The sequence below is a fragment of the Lathyrus oleraceus genome, chromosome 3 (assembly GCF_024323335.1).
Source record: "Lathyrus oleraceus cultivar Zhongwan6 chromosome 3, CAAS_Psat_ZW6_1.0, whole genome shotgun sequence".
In the NCBI taxonomy this organism is placed as follows: Eukaryota; Viridiplantae; Streptophyta; class Magnoliopsida; order Fabales; family Fabaceae; genus Lathyrus; species Lathyrus oleraceus.
The window spans coordinates 454,680,275-454,705,621 of NC_066581.1; the positions used below are offsets into that span (position 1 = coordinate 454,680,275).

At 35.1% G+C, this 25,347-nt stretch overlaps 1 protein-coding gene across 1 annotated transcript; it reads right to left on the bottom strand.

Annotated features, from left to right (window-relative positions):
- Positions 1-404: 404 nt before the first annotated feature.
- On the bottom strand, positions 405-16,249 carry LOC127128143 (uridine/cytidine kinase UKL1, chloroplastic). Its single transcript, XM_051057388.1, has 14 exons — positions 15,932-16,249; positions 15,755-15,846; positions 15,599-15,668; positions 9,558-9,676; positions 7,750-7,846; positions 6,708-6,787; positions 6,311-6,505; positions 5,503-5,586; positions 5,344-5,404; positions 5,100-5,160; positions 4,765-4,858; positions 4,592-4,664; positions 1,026-1,108; positions 405-921 (listed from the first exon to the last, which is right to left on the bottom strand). Exons 1-14 carry the CDS (start codon positions 16,101-16,103, stop codon positions 775-777), a joined length of 1,428 nt encoding a protein of 475 aa, XP_050913345.1. The 5' UTR covers positions 16,104-16,249; the 3' UTR covers positions 405-774.
- Between the last annotated feature and the right edge of the window lie 9,098 nt (positions 16,250-25,347).

Consider the following 25,347-nt stretch of genomic DNA (forward strand, 5'->3'; position numbering starts at 1 on the left):
TTCTGGGAATTGAGTTTCCTTTCATGATTCATTGCAAGACAGAAATAATACTGATCCTATTTTTTTTCTGTGACATTTTTGTTTTTGGATTGAGCTAGGGTAACTTTTCATTATGATTTCAGCCACGAGATCAAAGGTTTATCCAAGCAAATGGGGTACTTACTGTTACTGTCACTGTTGCTGCTGATTGGATTGGAAAATACACATAAGTGTTGGTTAGATATTGAATTGGTTTCACTGTAGTACTTCTCTCTCTTTCTTTCTTTTTCTAATCATATTCAAGTTTGTTTCAAATTGCATAAAAATTAGAAGTGAGTGATGTGAGTGGACAAGTACCTTCCTAGTTTCGTCAGAATAAAAGGTACTGCTGCCACCCCTACTGCTGGCAATAAAACATAAACTAATTGTATTTGAAAAGTAATATCCATATATATGATAAAATTAGTGGAATAATACCAAGTTTGCATAGTGATCAGCACTTGATATAGTTTGAGTTTGGCACCTATCCAATATTTTTCCAAATAACCTTGGCTGAACTAGATAGAGTTGTCTACTCAGAACTTCTGTATGATAGCATCATCATCATCTAGCTAGAATTTATCTCTACATTCAATAAGCTGAAAACCAATCATGCATATCAGCCAAAGAATGAGTTTGCATTCATATTATTCTAATCACATAGCAGCCATTTGCTAAATCTTCAATATTTCAATACAATGCAGCCAAGACATTTGTTGACTAAAAGATGTATCCACCATTCGACACGCTGCAGGATCAATCATCGGTGCCAAAGTAGCGATCACCAAATTCACCCAATCCTGGGATAACACGGAACTCTTCATTTAATGCAACATCAATCTCAGATGTGACAATTTTCAACGATGGGAACCTTTTACACACACAGTGGATTCCCTCAGGAGCCTGAAATCACAAAGATTCACACAATCATAGCATGTTAATAGAGGGAAATTCTAATCAAATAACCATGATTGTATTTGTAAAGAAAAGCATTCAAATAAACTCACAGAAATGAGATTCAGAAATATAATGTGGGATTCTGGCACTCCTTTTTGAATGAGTAATTCAATTGCTTGGTTGGCTGAGTTACCTGCAGTAAAATTATTGATATTAATTATAATTATTTAATCATCAACAGTGCAGAAAAAATGGATTCAGTAAACCATAAGTTGATCATGATTCAGACAAATCATCAGTCACTGCTTTCAGCTCTTACCGATTATGTGGTATCTAGCTAGCTAATACAATTGACAAATAAATCGAATTATATTTTTACCACCTCCTCTCACATAACCAACTGACTAGAAAATAGTATTTTATATAATTAAAATGTTGCTCTTTTAAAGCAAACAACAAAACGGTAAGCTGTTGCTTTTATCCCGACGGCAGGCTGGCTACTAACTTATCATTTATCAATAGACTACCCTCTCCCTCACTAGTCAACTCCTCTCCTTTCTTCCTTTTGAATTTTCAATTTCCTGACTATAAATTTCATAAAGCCTTTGGTTATGCTTGCTTTCCCCACCTAAGACCTTATAACTCTCATAAACCAGCAATGCACTCTGAGGAATGTATATTCCTTGGTTACTCACCTATCCCCAAAGGCTGGACTACTTTCTTAGCATTGAAGTTCATCATCTCTCCAATGGGTCATTGCTGCTATCTCAGAGCAAGTACATTAGGGATCACCTAAATAAGACCAACATGGCCATTGCCAACTGTATTGTATCACCTCTGGCCTCAAGCACAAAATTGTCAAAAGTTGGTTCTGCACAAGTTACTGATCCCATTAGTTTCAGGTCAATTGTTGGTGGCTTTCAGTATGCCACAGTGACTAGACCTGAAATCTCGTATGCCATAAATAAGGTCTGCCAATTTATTTCTAATCCCCTAGAAGAACATTAGAAAGTTGTTAAAAGGATCCTAAGGTGTCTTCAAGGCACAACCAATCATGGCCTTCTACTTGCACCAACTAATCTTCTATTACCTATCACCATCACAGGATTTTTGTGATGCTGACTGGGCTTCTAACCCAGATGACAGGAGATCCACTTCTGGTGCATAGGACCTGATCTTGTGCCTTGGTGGGCCAAAAAGCAGACACTGGTTGCCTGATCTAGTGTCGAGGCAGAATATAGAAGCCTAACTTATGCAAATGCAGAAATCCTATGGCTTCAATCTGATAGAAACCAACTGATATATAAAGGAATATAGGGAGAACCCCTTTGAATTACAAAATAGTATCACAGAACTTCGAGGGTCTGCACCTCCCAATGCCAAAATGGCCCCTTTTCTTATTCAATTCCAAGTTGATCAACTCCCTTAATGTCTCCCCCTATTTATTTTTGTTAAGACATCATGTGGTTGGACCTAACTCAACCCTACAAAACCGGTTGGTAGAGTGAGGACTGCCCCCATTTATAAACACATGTTCAGGCCATATATTGTCCAATGTGGGACTCTTAACACACCCTCTCACGCCCAAGACTGGACATCTGAAGCGTGGAAATAAATGGTGGGTGGTCCACCGGATCTTAAACGAGGCTCTGATACCATGTTAAGACATATGGTTGGACCTAACTCAATCCTACAAAACTGGTTGGTAGAGTGAGGACTGCCCCCATTTATAAACACACATGTTAAGAATGTGTGGTTGGGCCTAACTCAACCCTACAAAACCGGTTGGTAGAGTGAGGATTGCCCCCATTTATAAACACATGTTCAGGCCATATATTGTCTGATGTGGGACTCTTAACAATTTTAAACCTAAACACTTTTAATTAATAATATGATAATTCTAATAATTACCCACTAACTCCTAATAATTTAATATAAAACTCAAGAGTCTAACAATACTCCCCCATAAAGATTCACCTTGTCCTCAAGGTGAAAGAAATACACAGTAGAAAAATATATCCTCCCGGATCCCATAACTTCAAACAAAACGATTGAGTAGTACATCAAACATGAAGAATTTCTCCTGGATCAAATTTGCTTGCTGTCAGCGGCCCTCTAGTGAACGGCTGTTGAGGCAACGGCAATACCGGCAGTAGAACGTTCTCGTTCCTAGACCTTATTTTAGGAATATCAGTAAACACTGCCATGCTGATGTTGGGTGATTTTGACAATGGAGGTTGTTGGTCTAACCATTCCGGGGGTCTCTCACTTAATTCTTCAATATCTATTGAATCAATTTCTGACCCAAATTTCTTGAGAATTGCATCTTTAAAATTTCCCCAAGTGGAACTTAGATTGACCGAAATCCATAATTGGTACCATGTGACGGCTTTACCACTCATCCATTGCGCAACTTTTGGTATTTGATCTTCTTCTTTACATACACCTCCTGCATCAAAATATTTTTCAACCTTGATCATCCATCCAACAACATCCCTTCCTTCAAAGATTGGTATTTCTAATCGTAACTCTTTGAGTTCTCCTCTCCAATCTCTAATTTCTTTCAACACTTCATCAACAAGGTCAAACATTCCTTCCATTCTTGATGACAACTCCATTTTTTCTCTGTTTTTTTTATATTTCCTCTCTCGGATCAAAAGTGCTATGATACCAGTTGATAGAAACCAACTGATATATAAACAAATATAGGGAAAACCCCTTTGAATTACAAAATAGTATCGCAGAACTTCGAGGGTCTGCACCTCCCAATGCCAAAATGGCCCCTTTTCCTATTCAATTCCAAGTTGATCAACTCCCTTAATGTCTTCCCTTATTTATTTTAAACCTAAACACTCTTAATTAATAATATGATAATTCTAATAATTACCCACTAACTCTCCTAATAATTTAATATCAGTTCTAAAACTCAAGAGTCTAACACAATCACTGTTACAGGAACTCAAGAGTCTAACACAATCACTGCTACAGGAACTCAAAGTCAAGCATCAAATCCCCCGAATTTTGTGATAATCTAAGTGCAATGTTTGATCTATGTAGCCGACCCCACTTAGTGGGATAAGGTTTGGTTGTTGTTGTTGTAATCTAAGTGCGATGTCTCTTGCACACAATCCTGTACAACATTCCAGGACAAAACATATGGAGTGGACATCTTTTTTGTCAGAAAGTGATTAATAAGAGCTTGGTAGTGTCACACATTACTGCTGCTAATGTACTTACCAAGCCCTTGTCCACAAATAAGTTTGTAACACTAAAGGGAACAAACTATAAATAATTGACAGATGCCCACTTGATCAACCACCCTGAGTTTGATGGAGGACTAATAGGAATATAGATTGGGCTTTCACTTGTATTAGGAATTGGGCCTTGGCCCAATTCCCTTTCAAATGGATTGTTCCTAACAGAATTCAGTTAGAGATTGGTTACAAGTTACAACTAACTGAATTCTGTTGAGAGTTAGTTGCTTAAGACTGCTCTATAAATATTCCTACTGTAATAGGATTGATCATATTGGAAATTTCTAAAATTCTGTTAACTCTCTCTACTCTCTTCTTATCTCAATGATTACCACTTCTATCAAGAGTTAAGCAAATAAAGCCTTTCATAATATGACACAGTAAGATTAAGTGGAACAATTAATAGTGGAAGGACATTTCACCTGTAGCAAGGACAGGGTCAAGAAGCAAGACATGCCGTTCTGAGATATCCTTGGGAAGCTTCTCATAGATAAGCTGCTCAGAGAAGTATTACCATTAAATACAAACTACCATAGCAAACATATAGATGAGAGCTGCCCTAGTCAACTTCATGGATTCCAAATAATTTACCTACCTGTTTTCCATTGTCTCCATCCCGGTGAATCAGGATTTTTCCAATTTTAATGCCTTTACAACATGCACGAAGTGCATTTTCCATGCTTTCACCACTATAATAAAAGGACAACGAAAAAATTTCAGCCAACTGGAAACAGCCTAAGATAGAATGCAAAAGTGAATAAGTTTTAGTACAAGGATTCAATATTCTAGATGATAAGCACATCCAAAGCAAGCATCTGAGAGTGCAACAAAGGAACTAATTTTATTAGTTGCACCGTTGCATTTATGGGAGCAACCTATCATTTGGACTGGACCTGCGGAAATTAATACCTAGTTCAGAGTTTAGCTCACCTTCGAATAATTGAAACACCACATAATTTCTTGCAGAAATCAACACCAGTATAGACAGATCCTGTAATATAAGCCTCATTTCAGTTAATTAATGGTGTCAACATGAATCACTTTGTGTCCTATTGCTTCTTAGCCATACACGTTCCAGTTCACAAAGCACAAATATTGTCCCCACACAAGAGAGGATGATATAAACATAAAAAGTGAAAAACTGCAAGAAATGAGTACAAGGAGAGATGACTGCCTGTTGGAGTAACAACTTGCTTTTCGGTAAAAGGAAGATGACCTAGACCATGCTCAACAACCTGATGACCAAAATCAGCAAAGGTAGTTATATTATATATGTAAGTACTAAAACCCCATTAAGTAAAAATGTTCATCAGAGCAATAAAGCATACAGTACCAGGCGTATAAGTCGATCAGAATAAAATACAAAATCATGCTTTGATATTTCTGTGTCACGAATCAATGTATGCATCCCCCTTATCTGAAATATATAACCATAACCAATAAAAATCTTGAGTGTATGTCCAAATTAAACATGAAGAGTCAAATTGGGTAAACCTTTCCAATAGAACTTATAGGAAAAGAAAATTTAAAATGTGTATAATATAAGCGCTTATCATATAAGTGCTTATGAAAACTATGACACAAGATAAAATAAAATCAAACTGTTTATTTTACAAGATAGTCAAACTGTTTTTGCATAATCCATAAGCTGTTTTTACACGTTGTCCTGGAGAGCTTATAGAAATAAGTTGAAAACAACTTAGGAAATAAGTTTGTCATAAGTGTTTATGCCAATAGATAAGCTCAAATAAAACAATCCAAATAGAGCCTATGATTCTTTTAACGAATAATTTTTTTATATAAATTGAGACTAGCCTATGCACTTCAACTCTCTCAGAAGTTGTTTCATCTCACTTCTCTGTAAGCACCTATAACTTATGACTGTTTATTCAATATTTAGGAACTAAAGACTAAACTGACTTGACAACCTTAACCATAAAAACCAACCAATCTGCATGTATTATGAAAAATACTAACTCTTTTTTGTCATAAATCATAACAGAACATGTCCTTTTCTTAAATTGAAATTAAAATCCAAGGTATTCCAATATGTTTGGGTGAGAAGCAAAACGCAGGATCTTCTACAAATTTTCAATTAGTTAAAATGGAAAAAGAAATTGGCAAATTATGTTCAAAGATACCTGGAATGTAGATTGAATAACATACACGTTTGGATATATTTTGCATAGATCATGTTGACCAAGCTTTGTACGGAGGTGTTGCACAATCAAATCAATGGCAACATGATTATCACCTCCACGAGGAATGATCACATCGGCATATTTCTTTGATGGTAGAACGAAGTCATCAAAAGCAGGCTTAACAAACTTTGCATACTACAAAAGCCAACATTAAGGCAGTTAGGAATAACCATGCAGTGTGATTGATCACATCTCATAAAGAATAAACAATATAAAATTCTGTCTGTATTTTTTACATGTCAAGCTTTCTTAAAAAAAAAAAAATTGTATGGAAGAGTTATAAATATTAGCCTAACTGTTGTAAAACTGCGACTCCTGATTAAACTACTGGACTTACCATTTCAAGAACGGAGTTTATGTCTCTGCCCCTTTCCACTGTGTCACGTCTAATTCTACGAGCAAGCCTCACATCAGCATCTGTATGCAATTAATAACCAAATATATTATTAAACAAAGAGAGGAAGGGTAGGGTAGCTTCCAACACTGCATAAAATAAAATAATAGCTACCTCTTGTGAAGTGGTCTTCAATCAAGGACCAGTAGCTGATAAAAGAATTTACCCCAAAATGACAGAAATGAAAGGGAGGTGAACCGTGAATTTAGGGAACATATAGAGAAATGAGTTTACTAAACCCTCAAATCATGTCACTGACCATATATCAGAGAAGTTGCAGTTCACAAAATAAAGTTACTTGTGAGAAGGTAGTATAGATCTTAATAATATATCAGTGGAATGCCTATTGGTTTTGGTTAGAAAATTTTAAATCCTATACAGTTAAAAATATAATCCATGTTACACTACTCATTTAATTTTTCAAATATTCTAAAAAACTAAGATAATAATTGGTGTCCCCATGGTTCATCCACGGCTTCAGTTCTACATCAATTTTGTTGTGCATTTGCTGTTTCTAGGAGTTTATATTTTCACATTCTTAACAAACGATTCATATATGTTTTCAAGTAGTTAATTTTACCAAGTACCTACATGAATGCAACACAAAAATGTAGATGAAATAGACAGAAAATGGTCCCAAATAATTAGCAATCATAGCACTCGGTAGGATGAGAGAAAATTCACAGAAAAAGTGATTCATACTCAGTGAAATCTGTTACAGTGACTAATTGATTCAGCCATAACTGAACACGGGTAGTTATAGCTAGCAAGCCTAATCCAACACCCAGGGTGCCTTATTCTACACTGTCATAACTAACTTTTGCTTAATTATGCTGATGTGGCATACAGTAAGGGGAGGGGAACAACTCAAGACTTCTTAATCTTATCTCACACACTCTGCAGTATTTGTAGACTATACGAATATTTACACATGAAATGACACATCACTGGAGAGGGTTGGCATGAAAATAAAATTGTATCAAACCTGTGTCAACAAAGATCTTCATATTCATCAGATCACGGACACCTTGATCATGGAATACAAGAATTCCCTCCAATATAATGACATCGGATGCATTAACCTGAGCATAGACTACAAATGTCAATTACCATTCATAAATAACCAGAAAAACCTTCAAATAGGAAAAGTAAAATGTTAACAGCACATATGAAGCCCATCTACTTCAAAATTGCTTAAGTATCAGTGTCATACTCATATTGGTCCGATATGATACCTAGATACATATTGACCGATACATTTGAGATGCGGTTTCTGACACTTTAGGAATATCTATAGCTTTTTGTACAATTTTGTTCTTCATTTTGTGTAGAATTCATTCTTTAATGATATCATATAAGAAAGGATAGACGTGGTTGTGGCACACTAGTAAAGATGTAATGATCTATTTGAAGACCGTGAGGACCAACTTCTTGAATTGATGGAGTTGTCTCTAGGTGAATTAAACTTAGAAGCTATGCTTTTTTAAATGATGACAATGAGAGAGATGAAAATGATACAATTAGTTTTAGACAGTATACAATAAGCAATTGAATAGAGTCAAGCCTTAATTTAAATAGGACTACTGAACTAGTGATATATTTTGTAAGACTGGACATTGGTTAGGAAAAAAATCAGAGTTATCGATAGCGGCCCGGAGCGGTGATCCTCCGCTATTTGATGCTTAGCGGTAGCGCTTCCCGATCCGAGCGGGTTTGAACTGTTTTGAACGCAAAAACCCAGATGTATCCTTAAAATAAATAAATCTGGTTTGATTTTACCTCTGTTTTTTAAGTAACAGTCATTTAATAACTCTATTCCTCTTCTTCCTCTTTTATTTGTTTGGTTTTACATTAAATATATGTTTTATAGATTATTCATATAATTAGTCTAAACAATAGTCAAATAGCGGTTATCCTGCAATGCGCTGTCCCGATATCCCATTTTTGGGATCGGCCTCTCCGCTATCTGGAATTGACAACTCTGGAGAAAATACATGTGACATGTTTACAAGGAAAATAATAATTTTAGCTATAGACAGATAAAATACACGTGACTTTTCTTTTTTGTTACAATCACATGTATCTTTAGGTAAATTGTTGTCATCATCTACATATGCCTACATAAAAGCTATATGTAAATTAAAAACTTCAAAGCATCTTTGCAAATATGATGCATTTAAGTAAAATATTTATATTTATCATAAATCAGAAATCTGTGATAACGTATCTAGGTTGTATCGTATCTTTGATTTTTAAGAACTTACGGTATCCCCATACTCATGTCATATAGTATTTGTGCCATATCAAGTATCCAGGAATCAAACAGAAACCAAATGATATGTTTCATTGCTCATAGGACAGAGATTTCATTAGGTGCAACATGAAATGCTTACAAAGTGTATGATTCATCAAACCAATTAAGTTCTGTCCTCTGTGTGTGATACGATGAAGTAATTCTAAACAGGAAACAACGACCATTGTGTTTGAATTTCTCACCAGCCCTTTCAGCGAGAAGGATTTTTTATTTTCATGCTAAAGCTTGGCTTTGTCCATGGAAAACTAACACGACCGCGAATGAGACTGAATCACATTTGACCACGATTCTCCAAATATCAAGTACTATGACACAAATGTTATCGCAACATATATTTAAAACTTTGGTCCCGTCTTACCATCTAAAGACACTTATTCTTATACACACGCTTTTACTTGTTTAGTTAATAATAAAAATAATAGGTGACCTAAAACTGGCAATGTCAATATAGACAGAGATACATAATCCACACTGTATACCTGACGAAAACTATCAGAAGAGCGTTGGTGCTTCTTGAAGTCGTAAATGGGAATTTTAACTCTTTGGCCACTGATGAGCTGCTTCATACACTCTAACAGTTGCTCTGTGTCGAAAGCATCTGCAACAAACAAACACAAAGGAGCCTCATTCAAAGGATTGTTTGCGTACATTAGTTTTGCACCGCCATCCAATAAACAATCACTACTTTGCTACTTCATACAATCAATTTCAAAACAAGTTTATATAAGAATAGGATGGCATGGCAAACTAATGGACTAAAATTGATTTACACCCACAATGTATGTATTGTAAACTCTAGAGTAAACCGTTATTTTGGTCCTTAGACATGTGAGACGGTGTCAGTATAGTTCCAAAATGTATTGGAATTACAAAAACATTTCTGAGTGTGTCAGTTAGCAATTTCATAGACCTAACTAACTAATATCGCATATGATAACCAAATGTTATGATTTGGAGGCTCACAACTATAGAAAATCCATTTGGTGAGATAAAGTGGGGACTAATCTACAATTCAGAATAAGTTTGTTAGCATTTTGTTATTTCTTGTTACAAATTTTGTTAAGAAATATTTATATATAAGTTTGTATTGACTAAAGCATTGATTATGGAATGAGAAATTAGTCTTTTCTTTGTATCTTCTTCTTAGGAGGCTTCTCTACTCTCTAAGTAGAGTAAATCACTTCTTCACCCCTTACAAGTTACACCAAATTAATTGATAAAAGACACATACAAAAGCCAAACCGACTAATAAAAGACATTCAGATAATTTTATTTCTCTTTTTTTACTACCTCTTCCTAATTATAAGACCTCGAGTTTTTTCTTTATCCGTTTTTATAAGATGCTCTTCACATTTCATGGTGCATCAATCATTTCTTTACACATAGACCCTAACTATATTATATTTTTTTCTATAATCTGCATTAAATACTCTTACATGAACATTAAATAACTCTCTCTTTTGAAGATACACATGTAAAATTATATAAATAGTCAACAAAATTAGTACTCCAACAAACTTTTTGATGCATATATTAGTTATAACTGCTTAGACAGTTATATTTAGTTAGTTTGGGTTGTTATAACTGTTTTTGACAGTTATAAATAGTTAGAAACTAACCATTCCATGTATGCTATTATTGAATAAATGAAATTCTCCTTTCCTATCTCTACTCTCTTGCTATTATTGAATAAATGAAATTCTCCCTTCCCATCTAGAGCCTGTCGACCTCGGCCACACCATTCATGGCAGAAGCGACGCGACTGCAGAATGCCATTCGTGAGGCGGAGGAACGCATCATGGCGACAGTGGAGCCATGTATCACGAGGCAAATTCGTGAATTGGAGAATCGTTTCAAAACTCAATTCACCAATGTGCAAGAAGCCATGCGCGGAATTGGATTGCAGATGTCGGAGTTAACGGCGGCGCGTCGCCATGGCGGCGCCGGCGACGGTGCAACTCGACCAGCAACGCGATTAACGCGTCTGGATTTTCCAAAATTCACTCGAGACGATGTGGAATCTTGGATCGCGAAATGCGAATGTTTTTTTTCGTTGGATGGAACGCAAGAAGGGGACAAGGTCTCGGTTGCGAGTATCGCTCTTGATGATAACTCTTTTCGTTGGTTCCAAAGTCTAGAACAGGGATCGAATGGCCGATTGACATGGCCGAATTTCACCGAGGCATTGGAGATGCGATTTAGCCTCGAGTTCGATTCACCTATGGAAGAACTCAAGAAATTGGTGCAAACTGGTTCGCTGGAAGCATATCAGGAATCGTTCGACAATCTGGTGGGTAGAACATCGTTGACAGAATCTCAAAAGCTCCAGTGCTATTTGGGAGGCCTTCAACAGGAATTGTGTAATGGTGTGAAGATGTTCGCCCCGCGTACGGTGTTGGAAGCTACTCGTATTGCAAAGTTGCAAGAACGAAGCTTGGATTTGTTGCAGAAACGGTTGGTGCCGGCAAATCGAACCCAAAGTTCTTGGAGTGAGAAGAAGAATACAGTTTCTAACACCTTTGACAAGAAAGTGATGCCTCAGGAGAAGAAAGGGATTGTCGAAGGTTCTCAAAAGAGCATTTTGGGAAAGCCGGCATATACGTTTCAGAAGAAACTTTCCCCTAAAGAAATGGATGAACATAGGGCTCAAAACTTGTGTTTTTTCTGTCATGACAAATTCTTTCCTGGACATGATTATCCCCAGAGGAAAAAAAAATGCAAGTTTTCCTTATGGAGGTTGGGGAGGAAAATCAATTAGACTCAATTGAAGTTGATTCTGTTTCTGAGGAAGTGTCTAATGAGCCTATTCAAAGTGTTGATCCTACTGTTTCTCTTAATGTCATTCAGGGAGACTCTTCTCATCCTATGATGAGATTGATTGGCTGGCTGGGCAAAAAGAGAGTTCATGTACTCATAGACACTGGCAGCACTCATAATTTCATTAGCCAGAAATTATGTAAGGAGGGGCTTAATATTCTACAACCGATGCATCCCTTGCGGATAACTGTAGCTGATGGCGGGCTTATACATGGTGCAGGACGGTGTGAAGGCATCAGGTTAAAGCTTCAAGGGTATGACTTTCTTACTGACGCTATTGCTATACCATTGTCTAGTTGTGATGTTATATTGGGCATGCAATGGTTAAGGCAATGGGGTGTCATACAATGGGATTTCACCAATATGGCTATGGAATTCTCTATGAATGGTATGAATGTGAAGTTGCAGGCTGTTAAAGAAAATAAAAGTAAGGTGGTTTCTGCTTCTAAATTGCATCAATTAGTGGTGGAAGATAGCTTCTGTTACATGCTACAGCTACTACCTTGTTCAGCAGAGGCAGTGTGTTGTTCTGTGACCACTAAGGAGCTAGAGGATCCGGTGATGACGGCGCATAGAGAATCTGTTTTACAGGAGTTCCAGGAGGTCTTTGAAACACCTACTGAGCTGCCACCCTTTAGGGGTATTCATGATCATCAAATTGTGCTAAAGGAGGGTTCTAACCCAGTTAGTTTAAGACCTTATAGATATCCACCAGCTCAGAAGGATATCATTGATGGTATGGTTAGGGAGCTCTTGGATTCCGGAGTAATTCAACCAAGTTCTTCCCCTTTTGCTTCTCCAGTTGTGTTAGTCAAAAAGAAAGATGGGAGTTGGCGAATGTGTGTGGATTATAGGAGGTTGAATGAAATGACGGTGAAGGCTAAATTTCCAATTCCCTTGGTGGAGGATTTATTGGATGAATTAGGTGGTGCAGTGGTGTTTTCGAAACTGGATCTTAGGGCTGGATATCACCAAATAAGGATGAAAAGTGAGGACGTACCTAAGACAGCTTTTCAAACGCATGGGGGGCAGTATGAATATGTGGTGATGCCTTTTGGATTGTCCAACGCACCAGCTACTTTTCAGGGCACAATGAACACTATTTTTTCGGGATTATTGAGGAAGTGTGTTCTTATTTTCTTTGATGATATATTAGTGTACAGCCCATCTTTGGAGGCACATGTGGATCATCTCCGACAAGTGTTTCAGATCCTCAAAGCTCACACTTTCTATGTTAAGAAAAGTGTGCATTCTTCACTACACGGATCGAATACTTAGGTCATTTCATTACACCTACAGGAGTCACTACTGATCCAATTAAAGTTCAAGCTGTGAGAGCTTGGCCGGCACCTCAAACAGTTAAGCAATTGAGGGGATTTTTGGGATTGACGGGTTACTACAGGCGGTTCATTAAAGGTTACAGTATTATTGCCTCTCCTCTTACTGATTTACTCAAGCGGCATTCTTTCCATTGGCCCGAAGAGGCACACACCGCCTTCACTACATTGAAAGATGCTTTGAGTAATTCCCCGGTGTTGGCCATCCCTGATATGCAAAAGCCATTTGTGGTTGAAACAGATGCTTCAAGCACTGGAATTGGTGATGTGCTAATGCAGGACAGGCACCCTGTGGCTTTTATTAGCAAGGTTTTATCTCCTAAAAATAGGTTTTTGTCAGTTTATGACAGGGAATTATTGGCATTGGTTCATGCAGTCTCTAAGTGGCACCAATACCTCTCCCTGAACACATTTACTATCCTTACTGACCAGCACAGTTTGAAGTACTTATTGGAGCAACGTCTATCTACTCCAGCCCAATATAGATGGGTCACTAAGCTCATGGGTCTTTCTTATGAAATTCTGTATAAGAAGGGTAAGGATAATGTGGCTGCAGATGCATTATCTAGAGCCTCTCACGGTGAAGTTTTACAACTGACTGTTTCTTCTATTTCTTTTGAGTTATGGGATTCTCTTCTTAAGAGCTATGAGCATGATTCCGCTTTACAGGGCCTCAAGCTGCAAGTTCTCTCTAATCCAGCCTTGCATCCCCATTTTTCTGTTTTGGACAATTTGCTGTATAGAAAACAGAAGTTGGTCATTCCTAATGATGGACAAGTGCGGCTAGTGATTCTACAATGGCTTCATTCTTCACATCAAGGAGGCCACTCAGGCATCAGGGCTTCTATAGCAAGGATAAAGAGCATGTTTTATTGGAAAGGCCTTGCCAAGGATGTCACAAAGTTCATCCAGCAATGTGAGACTTGCCTTCGATGCAAGTATGAACCGAGAGCTGTTGCGGGTTTACTTCAGCCCCTGCCAGTCCCAGAGGGAATGTGGCAAAGTATAGCCATGGACTTCATTGAAAAGCTTCCTAAATCTCATGGTAAAGACACGATTTGGGTAGTTATCGATAGGCTGAGCAAATATGCCCATTTTATCCCTATTGCTCACCCTTTTACTGCATCCAAATTAGCTGAAATTTTCATTGCTGAAATCTACAAGTTACATGGTGCACCCGCCAACATCGTGAGTGACAGAGATCCCTTATTTACGAGTAAATTTTGGGGTTCTTTTCTTGGTCAGTTAGGCATTTCACAGAGCTTAACGACAGCTTATCATCCTCAATCGGACGGTCAAAGCGAAGTCTTGAACCGTTGCTTAGAACATTACTTGCGGGCTATGACATGGCAGCGGCCTAAGGAATGGGTCAATTGGTTACCGTTGGCTGAGTGGTGGTACAATACCACTTACCATTCCGCTATTCAAGCTACCCCTTATGAGATTGTGTATGGCCAAGCACCACCACTGCATCTTCCTTATTGTCCTCAAAGTACCAAGGTCGAGGCGGTCGATCGAAGCTTCATTGTAAGGGAAGAAATGATCCAGAAATTACCGGGCTCAAGCACGTATGAAGCGGCAGGCTGATAAACATCGCAGTGATCGGGAATTTAAGGAAGGAGATTGGGTTTTCCTAAAGTTACAGCCCTATAGACAAGCTTCTGCTCAATATCGTGCTTCCGAAAAGCTTTCTCCTCGGTTTTATGGTCCTTATTAGGTGCTGCATAGGGTGGGAAAAGTTGCATACACCTTGATTCTTCCATCTACTTCGCGGATTCATCCTACGTTCCATGTATCTCTTTTGAAACCGTGTCCTGATGAGAACATTCCCGTGGTTGCACTTCCTGAGGAGTGGGGCAGTTTGGATGATCCTAAGGAACCATTTAAGATTTTGAAGAGGCGCTCCATTCAGAGGCACAATAGGGCGGTTACTGAGGTTTTGATTCAGTGGAAAGGAGAGGCTATGGAAGAGGCTACTTGGGAGTTGCTATACAAACTCAAACTCCAGTTTCCTTATTTTGATGTGACAGCTGTTCCTTGAGGACAAGGAAGATTTTAAGGGGCAGGATATGATGCATATATTAGTTATAACTGCTTAGACAGTTATATTTAGTTAGTTTGGGTTGTTATAACTGTTTTTGACAGTTATAAATAGTTAGAAACTAACCATTCCATGTATGCTATTATTGAATAAATGAAATTCTCCCTTCCTATCTCTACTCTCTATTCTCTCTCTCTCTACATTCTCCATCTTTTCCCTATCACTTTCTTAATCAGCGTAGTCCCACACATTGGAGGAATAAAGTGTATCTAATTTACTCTGAACTGTAAGCTACAATGATTGATTAATCAATTAAACTAATTACCAGGGTGATCAAAATTGTACTCATGAACGCGTTCCAACTCGTCCGGTTTCAACCCACGATAAAACGAATCCTGTACAGTTTAAAAAATTATAAAAATAAATCGTATGATTGAACGAAGAGAAAGAATTAAGAATCTAGCATAATGTAGTACGGTACCTGATTAACAAGAACTACGCGATGATCGTGAAGCTGTTGAATGATCATATCACAAACGGTGGTCTTTCCAGAAGCAGTTCCACCGGAAACACCTGCACCATCACCGTACGTTGTTCATTCCATTCAAATTCAAAGAGAGCGAGAGCGATGGAGAGAGAAAAGAGAAGAGAGAGTGACCAATAACGAAGGGTTGATTGAGAAGAGAATCTGCGGTTAGGGTTGAATTGGGAGCGAGAGAAGAGGTTGGAGAAGAAGATGACAGTCGGCCGCCGTCGAGTCGAAGGCCGGAAAAGTGGGGCCCGGAAGCCGCCTCCATGGCGTAATCAATCGACGTCGTTTCCTCCGGCATCGCTTTTGTCAGTTGTCTCACTCTAGCTGCAGAGTCAAATGTGAATTTTTTTCTTTTCTGTTCTGAATAAAACTAATTGGAGTTTTTTTTTCATTAACAAGCTTGAGAGAAGAAAAAGGAATCATAGGAATAAATATATTAAATTTCACATGCATTTTACGTGTAAATCAGTTATTATATAATATTGTTAAGACTATATATATATATATATATATATATATATATATATATATATATATATATATATATATATATATATATATATATATATATATATATATATATATATATATATATATATATATATATATATATATATATATATATATATATATATATATATATATATATATATATATATATATATATATATATATATATATATATATATATATATATATATATATATATATATATTAGTATGCAGCAGTATTTTATTAATGTGACATTTACTGAAGTTTATAAAACTTTCAGGATTATTATTCTAATAATGGTGAGTAAATGTTACTGATTCGCTAATGGCTAGAAGAATTTCTAGGTAAGGCCTAGATTTCCCATGTAGGCCTAGATATCCTCTTGATTCGAGGTATGTAGTTTTGATAGACCATCCATCATTTGGATTGATTTTGATCTCTTCTTCATCAATATACATGATTTTTTCAGTTACTGGATTTTCAAAATAATCCAATTGTTCTTGAGGTGGGTTATTAACCGCAATTTCTTTGTAAGATGTACTTTTATTAGAGGAAGAGGAAGGAATATCTTCCCTTTTAGATGAAGATGCAGGTAATTGTTGTATTTTTCTACCTTTATAAACTGTAGTCCAATCCCCTATTAGAGGAATGTTTGATTCTGGCTGGGGTAACATATTGTTACTCCCCCTTCCACCACGGCCATAACCGCGGCCTCTTCCCCTATACGGGGTCATCATTTTTTCCCTGCAAAAATTCACGAGTTAAATAATCAGCAAGTGAATTATTTTCACCTTTAATGTGTTGAATGTCAAATTCAAACATAGATAATTGAGATTGCCAGTTAGCAAAAATTTGCTTAGCAACAAGATTTTTAACATCTTTTTCAATAATTGATTTAGCTGAGCTACAATCAATTTTTAATAAAAATTTCTTATTAAGAAGATCATCTTGAAATTTTGAAATGCATTTTATAATAGAGAGCATTTCTTTTTTGATAGTAGAATATTTTGATTGGGCAGGATTCCATTTTCCAGAGGTAAATCTAACTAAAACTTCTTTTGATGTATCACGTATAATTTGTTTAAGGATTCCTCCATAGCCTAAGTCGGAAGCATCTGTTTTAACAATTTTGAAATATTTTGGATTAGCAAGGGATAAACAAGGCAAACATTTAACTTTGTTTTTAATTCTTTAGACTGCTTGAGAATGTTTATCAGTCAAAGGGCCAGGATTCTTTTTAAGCCTAGCATGTAATATGACAGTATCCTTTGCAAGATTTTCATAATAATCCGCTATATAATTGAGACTACCAAGAAACTTTTGTAATTGTTTTTTTATCTGTAATAATATTGGGGAATTTAGAAGCAAATTCAATACTTCTTTGTATAGGAATTATAGTTCCTTGGTCAATTTCATGACCTAAAAATCTAACTTTTGTTTGAAAAAGTTTCATCTTAGGAGCAGATATAACTAATCTACTATGTTTAACTAATCTTTTGAATATTTTTAAATGTTTAACATGTTGATCTATAGTTTTAGAAAAAACTAAGACATCATCAATATAAACAATTATAAATTCAGTATAAGGATTAAAAATATCATTCATAATATTTTAAAATTCAGAAGGGGCATTTTTAAGACCAAAAGGAAGGACATTCCATTCATAATGTCCAAAAGGAACAGTAAAGGTTGTTTTATACTTATCAGATTCATTAATCTGAATTTGCCAATAACCAGATTTCATATCAAATTTAGAGAAGATTAAAGCATTGTTTAATCTATCTAAAAGATCTTTTTTATTAGGAATAGGATATCTAATCCATTTTAACACTTTATTAAGAGGTTTGTAATTTATAACAAGTCTAGGGACCCCTCGTTCCCTTTCGGCAGCATTATTAACATAAAAAGTTGTGCAACTCCAAGGAGATTTGGATTTTCTTATTAAATTTTTCTCTAAAAGAGATTCTATCTCCTTTTTTATTATTATTATTATTATCTGGAGATTTTCCAAGATCAAAAGCAAATTGTTCGCAAAATTCGCCAAGTTGGTGTTTCTCCGAAAGCTTTTGCTTTTTAAGTTGATTTCTAAGCTTTATGTCATTACATAAAGTTAATCCTTCATTAACACAAGTGCTAATTATATGACCATAAGTAAGGTCAGAATAATTTATATTTATCCCATCATTTTTCCGTCTTAAAGATTGTCTAACCTTTTCAGAAAAGAAATGGGGTAATCCATCAATAAATTTTGCTTTCAATGCAAAGAATTGGGATTATTTAATTGATAAACTCTTGAAAGAAAAGTATCCTTATACCATCTAAAGTGGGTAAGAGAAGGGCACCTAAGGTTTTCGAGAAGTGTCTGGATTTTTTCTCCAATAGGGACATTGGTTCCTACAAAATGCTGTAAGATGGAGAGACACAGAATATACACTACATCTTCTTCTCCCGTGGTAGTCGTAGCCAAAGTAGCGCTTCTACTGGTTTCTGGCTCGACCTTAATGATTTTCTTATGATTAAGAATTTCTAATTTCTGAGATTCGGTGAGATAATGATCCCACCAGCCTCTAAGTTGGCCAACAAATCCTGTGGTTATAAAGGATGTTATTGAACTATCTGAATTTCCATGTTGCTTGCAAACAGTAGAATACATGATCATCCTATGGATTGTATCTATAATCTGTTTGTCATTAAGACTGTCAACATTCCATTCATAAATGGCTTTTCTTGAATAAGAATTCTGGAATGGTTCAGATTCCTCAAAGAGCAAATCTTGCGGTGAGGGGCGCTTGTAATAATACTTTTCTATAGGCCTAGGAGCATAAACAAGGTTTATATTATTAGTATTATTAATGTCAAGGTTACTAATGTCTAAATTAGCAAACATATCAGATAATTTATCAATATGGTTTTTGTTATTATCCTCAGAATTATCTTCATGGGACATAAATGTGATCTTAAGACCTTTTAACTTTTGTTCTAAAATACGAACAAATTCTTGACCTTCGGTTTCCATTTTAAATCCCTCTATGGAAACAGGAGGTTGAACTATAGGAACATCCGAAATAGTGGATGTGGACATCTGGTCCTTAGGTTTATTTATGAGGTCAATAATGATATCTTAACGTGCTATTTATTTTTCTAAAAGATTTTTTATGGATAATAGATCTTTTTCCATAGAGATAAATTGTTCTCCTAAGCAAACAAGATAAGCATTGGTATACTTTTGAGACCTGATGACGGAATTTAATTCCTTAAGAGTAACTTGATTTTGTTCAACTCTTTGTAACTGAAGGTTAAGGTAAGGGGTAGCTTCAGTATTTTGACTCAAACTTATCGTTTGTTCAGGGGGAAAAGGAGCTTCCATTTTTTCTCCTCTAATATTTTCCCAAGGTCTTTGTAAAATAAGAATTTCTTCTTGTTTTTTACTTATGAAATAATTAACAAACCATTTTACAAAAGGAATGAAATCCTGCGCAAGGTTCATTTGACTGTAGTACTCATCTTTAAATTGAGCTAATTCGGGTTTTGAATTTTTTTTTTAAAACCATTCTCTAAATTGAGTATATCTCTCATGTTGAAACTCATCATTGATGAGTTGTCTCATCTTGCTACCAGGGGAGTAATCTAACATTATAACTGGAAATCCATGTCTGACGGAGTAGGTGATTCTACCCTTGGAGTATTAGGTTTTTGATAAATTCCTTGGGGAATTCTATTTTCTCTAAGTCTTATATTCTTAACGACCTCTATTTCTTCTCTTGTTTGAGAAGTAGAAGGTCTAGGTAATTGGCTAGAAGCTGTGAAAGATCTCTATCTGCTAGACACTCAGTTAGTGAGGTTTTGTCAGGTAATTGGCTAGAAGCTGTGAAAGATCTCTTCTCTTGTTTGAGAAGCACCTTACCAATTAAGTGAGGTTTTGTCTAGATTTTGACAGTCTAACATCCGTGAAACTCCTGTTTCTATTATGGATTTAAATAGAGAAATAAACCTCTTAAAGAATGAGATATCTCAGATTAAAAGAGAAAACTATGGTTTATCTCAAAGACTCACTTTGTTAGAATCTAGTAATTCCAAGGTTGAAGAGATATCTTCAACTAGTAATCCTTCACCTAGTGATGAATTCCTTTCTCTCCTTGATAGAGTGACCTCTCAAAAGTGGTTTGTTAGAATAACTTTAGTTATTAATAGAAATTTTATATTAGAAAATGAAGTTGCCCTTATTGATAGTGGCGCTGATTTAAATTGCCTTCAAGAAGGAATTATTCCCACTAAATACTTTGATAAAACCACACAATCTCTTACCCCAAGCTGGAGGAGATAAACTCACGGTTAATTATAAGTTGTCTAATGCTTATATTTGTTACAAAGATATTTGTTTACCTACTCATTTTATTCTTGTAAAAAATTTAACTCATAGAATCATATTAGGAACTCCTTTTCTGCATAAAATTATGCCTCTAATTAATGTTGATCAAAAGGGAATTACCTCCATTATAAATAACAAAAAAATTACTTTTGAATTTATTACTGATCCTCATACTAGGATGATTAATGAAGTTAAAGATATTCTTCTTAAAAAAGAAAAAGAAAATTGTTTTCTTAAAGAAGAAGTAGATTTATTAAATATTACTTCTCAACTTAAGAAACCTGAAGTTCAAAATCAAATTAAATTAATTGATCAACAGTTTAGAGATGAAATCTGCAATGATTTACCTAATGCCTTTTGGGATAGAAATAAACATGTTATTTCTTTACCTTATCTTGATGACTTTAATGAAAGTCACATTCCCACCAAAGCTAGGCATGCTCAAATGAATCATGAGTATTTGGATTTATGCAAAAAGGAGATAGAATCTCTTTTAGAGAAAAATTTAATAAGAAAATCCAAATCTCCTTGGAGCTGCACAACTTTTTATGTTAATAATGCTGCCGAAAGGGAACGAGGGGTCCCTAGACTTGTTATAAATTACAAACCTCTTAATAAAGTGTTAAAATGGATTAGATATACTATTCCTAATAAAAAAAGATCTTTTAGATAGATTAAACAATGCTTTAATCTTCTCTAAATTTAATATGAAATCTGGTTATTGGCAAATTCAGATTAATGAATCTGATAAGTATAAAACAGCCTTTACTGTTCCTTTTAGACATTATGAATGGAATGTCCTTCCTTTTGGTCTTAAAAATGCCCCTTCTGAATTTCAAAATATTATGAATGATATTTTTAATCCTTATATTGAATTTATAATTGTTTATATTGATGATGTCTTAGTTTTTTCTAAAACTATAGATCAACATGTTAAACATTTAAAAATATTCAAAGGATTAGTTAAACATAATGGATTAGTTATATCTGCTCCTAAGATGAAACTTTTTCAAACAAAAGTTAGATTTTTAGGTCATGAAATTGACCAAGGAACTATAATTCCTATACAAAGAAGTATTGAATTTGCTTCTAAATTTCCCAATATTATTACAGATAAAAAACAATTACAAAGGTTTCTTGGTAGTCTCAATTATATAGCAGATTATTACGAAAATCTTGCAAAAGATACTGCCATATTACATGCTAGGCTTAAAAAGAATCCTGGCCCTTGGACTGATAAACATTCTCAGGCAGTCCAAAGAATTAAAAACAAAGTTAAATGTTTGCCTTGTTTATCCCTTGCTAATCCAAAATATTTCAAAATTGTTGAAACAGATGCTTCCGACTTAGGCTATGGAGGAATCCTTAAACAAATTATACCTGATACATCAAAAGAAGTTTTAGTTAGATTTACCTCTGGAAAATGGAATCCTGCCCAATCAAAATATTCTACTATCAAAAAAGAAATGCTCTCTATTATAAAATGCATTTCAAAATTTCAAGATGATCTTCTTAATAAGAAATTTTTATTAAAAATTGATTGTAGCTCAGCTAAATCAAATATTGAAAAAGATGTTAAAAATCTTGTTGCTAAGCAAATTTTTGCTAGCTGGCAATATCAATTATCTATGTTTGAATTTGACATTCAACACATTAAAGGTGAAAATAATTCACTTGCTGATTATTTAACTCGTGAATTTTTGCAGGGAAAAAATGATGACCCCGTATAGGGGAAGAGGCCACGGTTATTGCCGTGGTGGAAAGGGGAGTAACAATATGTTACCCCAGCCAGAATCAAACATTCCTCTAATAGGGGATTGGACTACAGTTTATAAAGGTAGAAAAATGCAACAATTACCTGCATCTTCATCTAAAAGGGAAGATATTCCTTCCTCTTCCTCTAATAAAAGTACATCTTACAAAGAAATTGCGGTTAATAACCCACCTCAAGAACAATTGGATTATTTTGAAAATCCAGTAACTGAAAAAATCATGTATATTGATGAAGAAGATATCAAAATCAATCCAAATGATGGATGGTCTATCAAAACTAGATACCTCGAATCAAGAGGATATCCAGGCCTAAATGGGAAATCTAGGCCTTACCTAGAAATTCTTCTAGCCATTACCGAATCGGTAACATTTACTCACCATTATCAGAATAATAATCCTGAAAGTTTTATAAACTTCAGTAAATGTCACATTAATAAAATCCTGTTACCAAGAGAATGGGGTCTTAACCCAAATGGTGAAAAAGCAATAAGAGTTGCAGAAGGAGAGTATATTTAGTTTAATTACTAGGAATATGTCCAAGCTTTTACTCAAGCTTTTTATTATCAGAATCCCAAGAATAAGCATTCTTGGTTTTTCTCTATTAATCCAGAGATGATTAATAGACCTATACCAAATTGGTTTTATGAATGGTAGACTAAATTTGGTCCGTCTTTGGAAATACTACCCAAAGAATTACTTGATTTATACAATCCCTGGTGTGACAATAGCCCACTCATTGCAAATATTTTATCTGATCATTTAATCACCGGACAATGTCCATTTTGGTTCTTTACCAAATTTCAGATTCCATGGATATGGAGATGGTCAATCACCATATCTCAAGATAAATTCAACATACCCATTTTAGAAAGAAATTTCTTCTATAAATGGTGGAACAAAATGAGTTCCAAAGAATTCCAGAAAATAGGAAATTTAATTCAAACAACTATAGCTGAAGACCAAAGTAATAAGGTCAAAGAGCAAAGCTCCCAACAAATGTCTATGGGAAATCTGAAGAACTTCTTCCAGAGAAAATATCCAAATGAATCAGAAGATGAAATCATGGTTAGAACTTTGGACCATATGAAAAATCAATTCTTCTCCACTTTTCCAGCAAAAGCATCAAGAGATGAGGATTCATCTATGAAGACCAGCTCTTCCATGGGATCAATTGATTCCCACAATTTGACTGTTTGGCATGAGAAGCCCAAGCAGAGGACCCAACTGCAGAAGATTTCTGGGATGCAATGATTCAATCCATGGCCCAGAAAGCAAAAGAGAAATCAAAAAATAAGAATCAATAATCAAAGGCAAAAGATAAGAAAGAATCTTATCTTGTTTGCCATTTCAAAGCAATAATGAAAAAGAATCAATAAACAAAAGCAAAAGACAAGGTTAATGGAATAAGAATCTTGTCAAAAGCAAAATACAAGGTTAATAGAATAAGAATCTTGTCAAAAGCAAAAGTTGCCAAAAGCAAAAGATAAGAAAGAATCTTATCTTCTTATCTTAAAGGAATAAGAATCTCTTGTCTTTAGGCATAAATGTATGCACTTAATTTTCTTTTGTAAAAGTTTTTTGTTTTTAGTTCACCTACTATTGTAGGTAAAGGTTACCAGCTTAAATAGTAAGCCTTTGCTTCCCTATATAAGGAGATTTAAGTTTCTTTTGTAATGCAAGTTTTCAAATAAGTTTGAAAGAAAAGTTCTCAATACTCCTCTAGACTTTCTCTACTATTTCTATACTTTCTTACTCATATTTCGATCCTGCTTCTGCTGCATACTAATTGTGGTATATATATATAACAAAACAAAAATAACTACTTGTACTATTTTACTTTATGACGTCAATGTTGGGCAAACACTTATTTGATTATATTCGTTCTTATATCACTAGGGGAATATGCCTGGTAAGATGATGTCCTTTCTAGTTTTTGTTTTCATCATTATTATCAAGAAATATTGATTTGTAGGGTAAATATATTTTCAAGTTATTGTATGATGGATTTATTTTCGTTACTATAAATTTAACACATAAATATGTATGTGATAGAATAATAATAATTTATTTTTGTATTATTGGATATTTAACTCTTCATAAAATTATTATAAAACAATTACTTAAAATCGTAATATTTGACATACACAAAATAAAAATCTAATTTAAAAATATTTTTATTCTCACTATATAAAAATCTTCCTTCTCTCTACTATATTCACATCATATGCACTCCTTCTTCTTAACGAGGCTCTGATACCATACTGTCTGAGAGCCTCACATACTATGAAACCAGTCTTAACTGAATCGTCATCAAATAGTCAATCATAGGCATAACATTGACTATCAATTAAAATTGACATTCCATAATAGTGAGGACCGTAGTATGGATCGAAGGTCAAATGTTTTCTAATACACAAGATCCTCATTTGAGGCAAGTGTAGAGCATACTTGCATCTATGTGGGGAATTATGATATGAATATAATAACTAAAACTTTTAGGGAGAAAGAAAAGATACTTAGAACATAGTTGTTCTTGAACACACAAAGAGGTTTATTTGTGATTGCTTGATAAGAATATGTTACAAGAGATCTCCTTTTATAGGCAAGGAGGAGCATAAAGGACAAAAGCAACAATATTTACAAGCATGTCATTATAGAAATGTCTTTTTCAAAAGTCTGACACCCTTATCTCTAATGCATGCATATTGGAATTACTTTTACACAAAAAGACGAGAAAACACTATTCATAAGCATACTTATGGCATATAAGGGACACTTGTCACCTAGTCTTTGAAAATGGGTTCATGAGATGGGGACATATTCTGATCGGATAAGTTCTCATCAGAAAAGCAATCTCCAAAACGTGATGACTCATGTTGCTAGATGTCATCCACCATGTAAGTGTGAT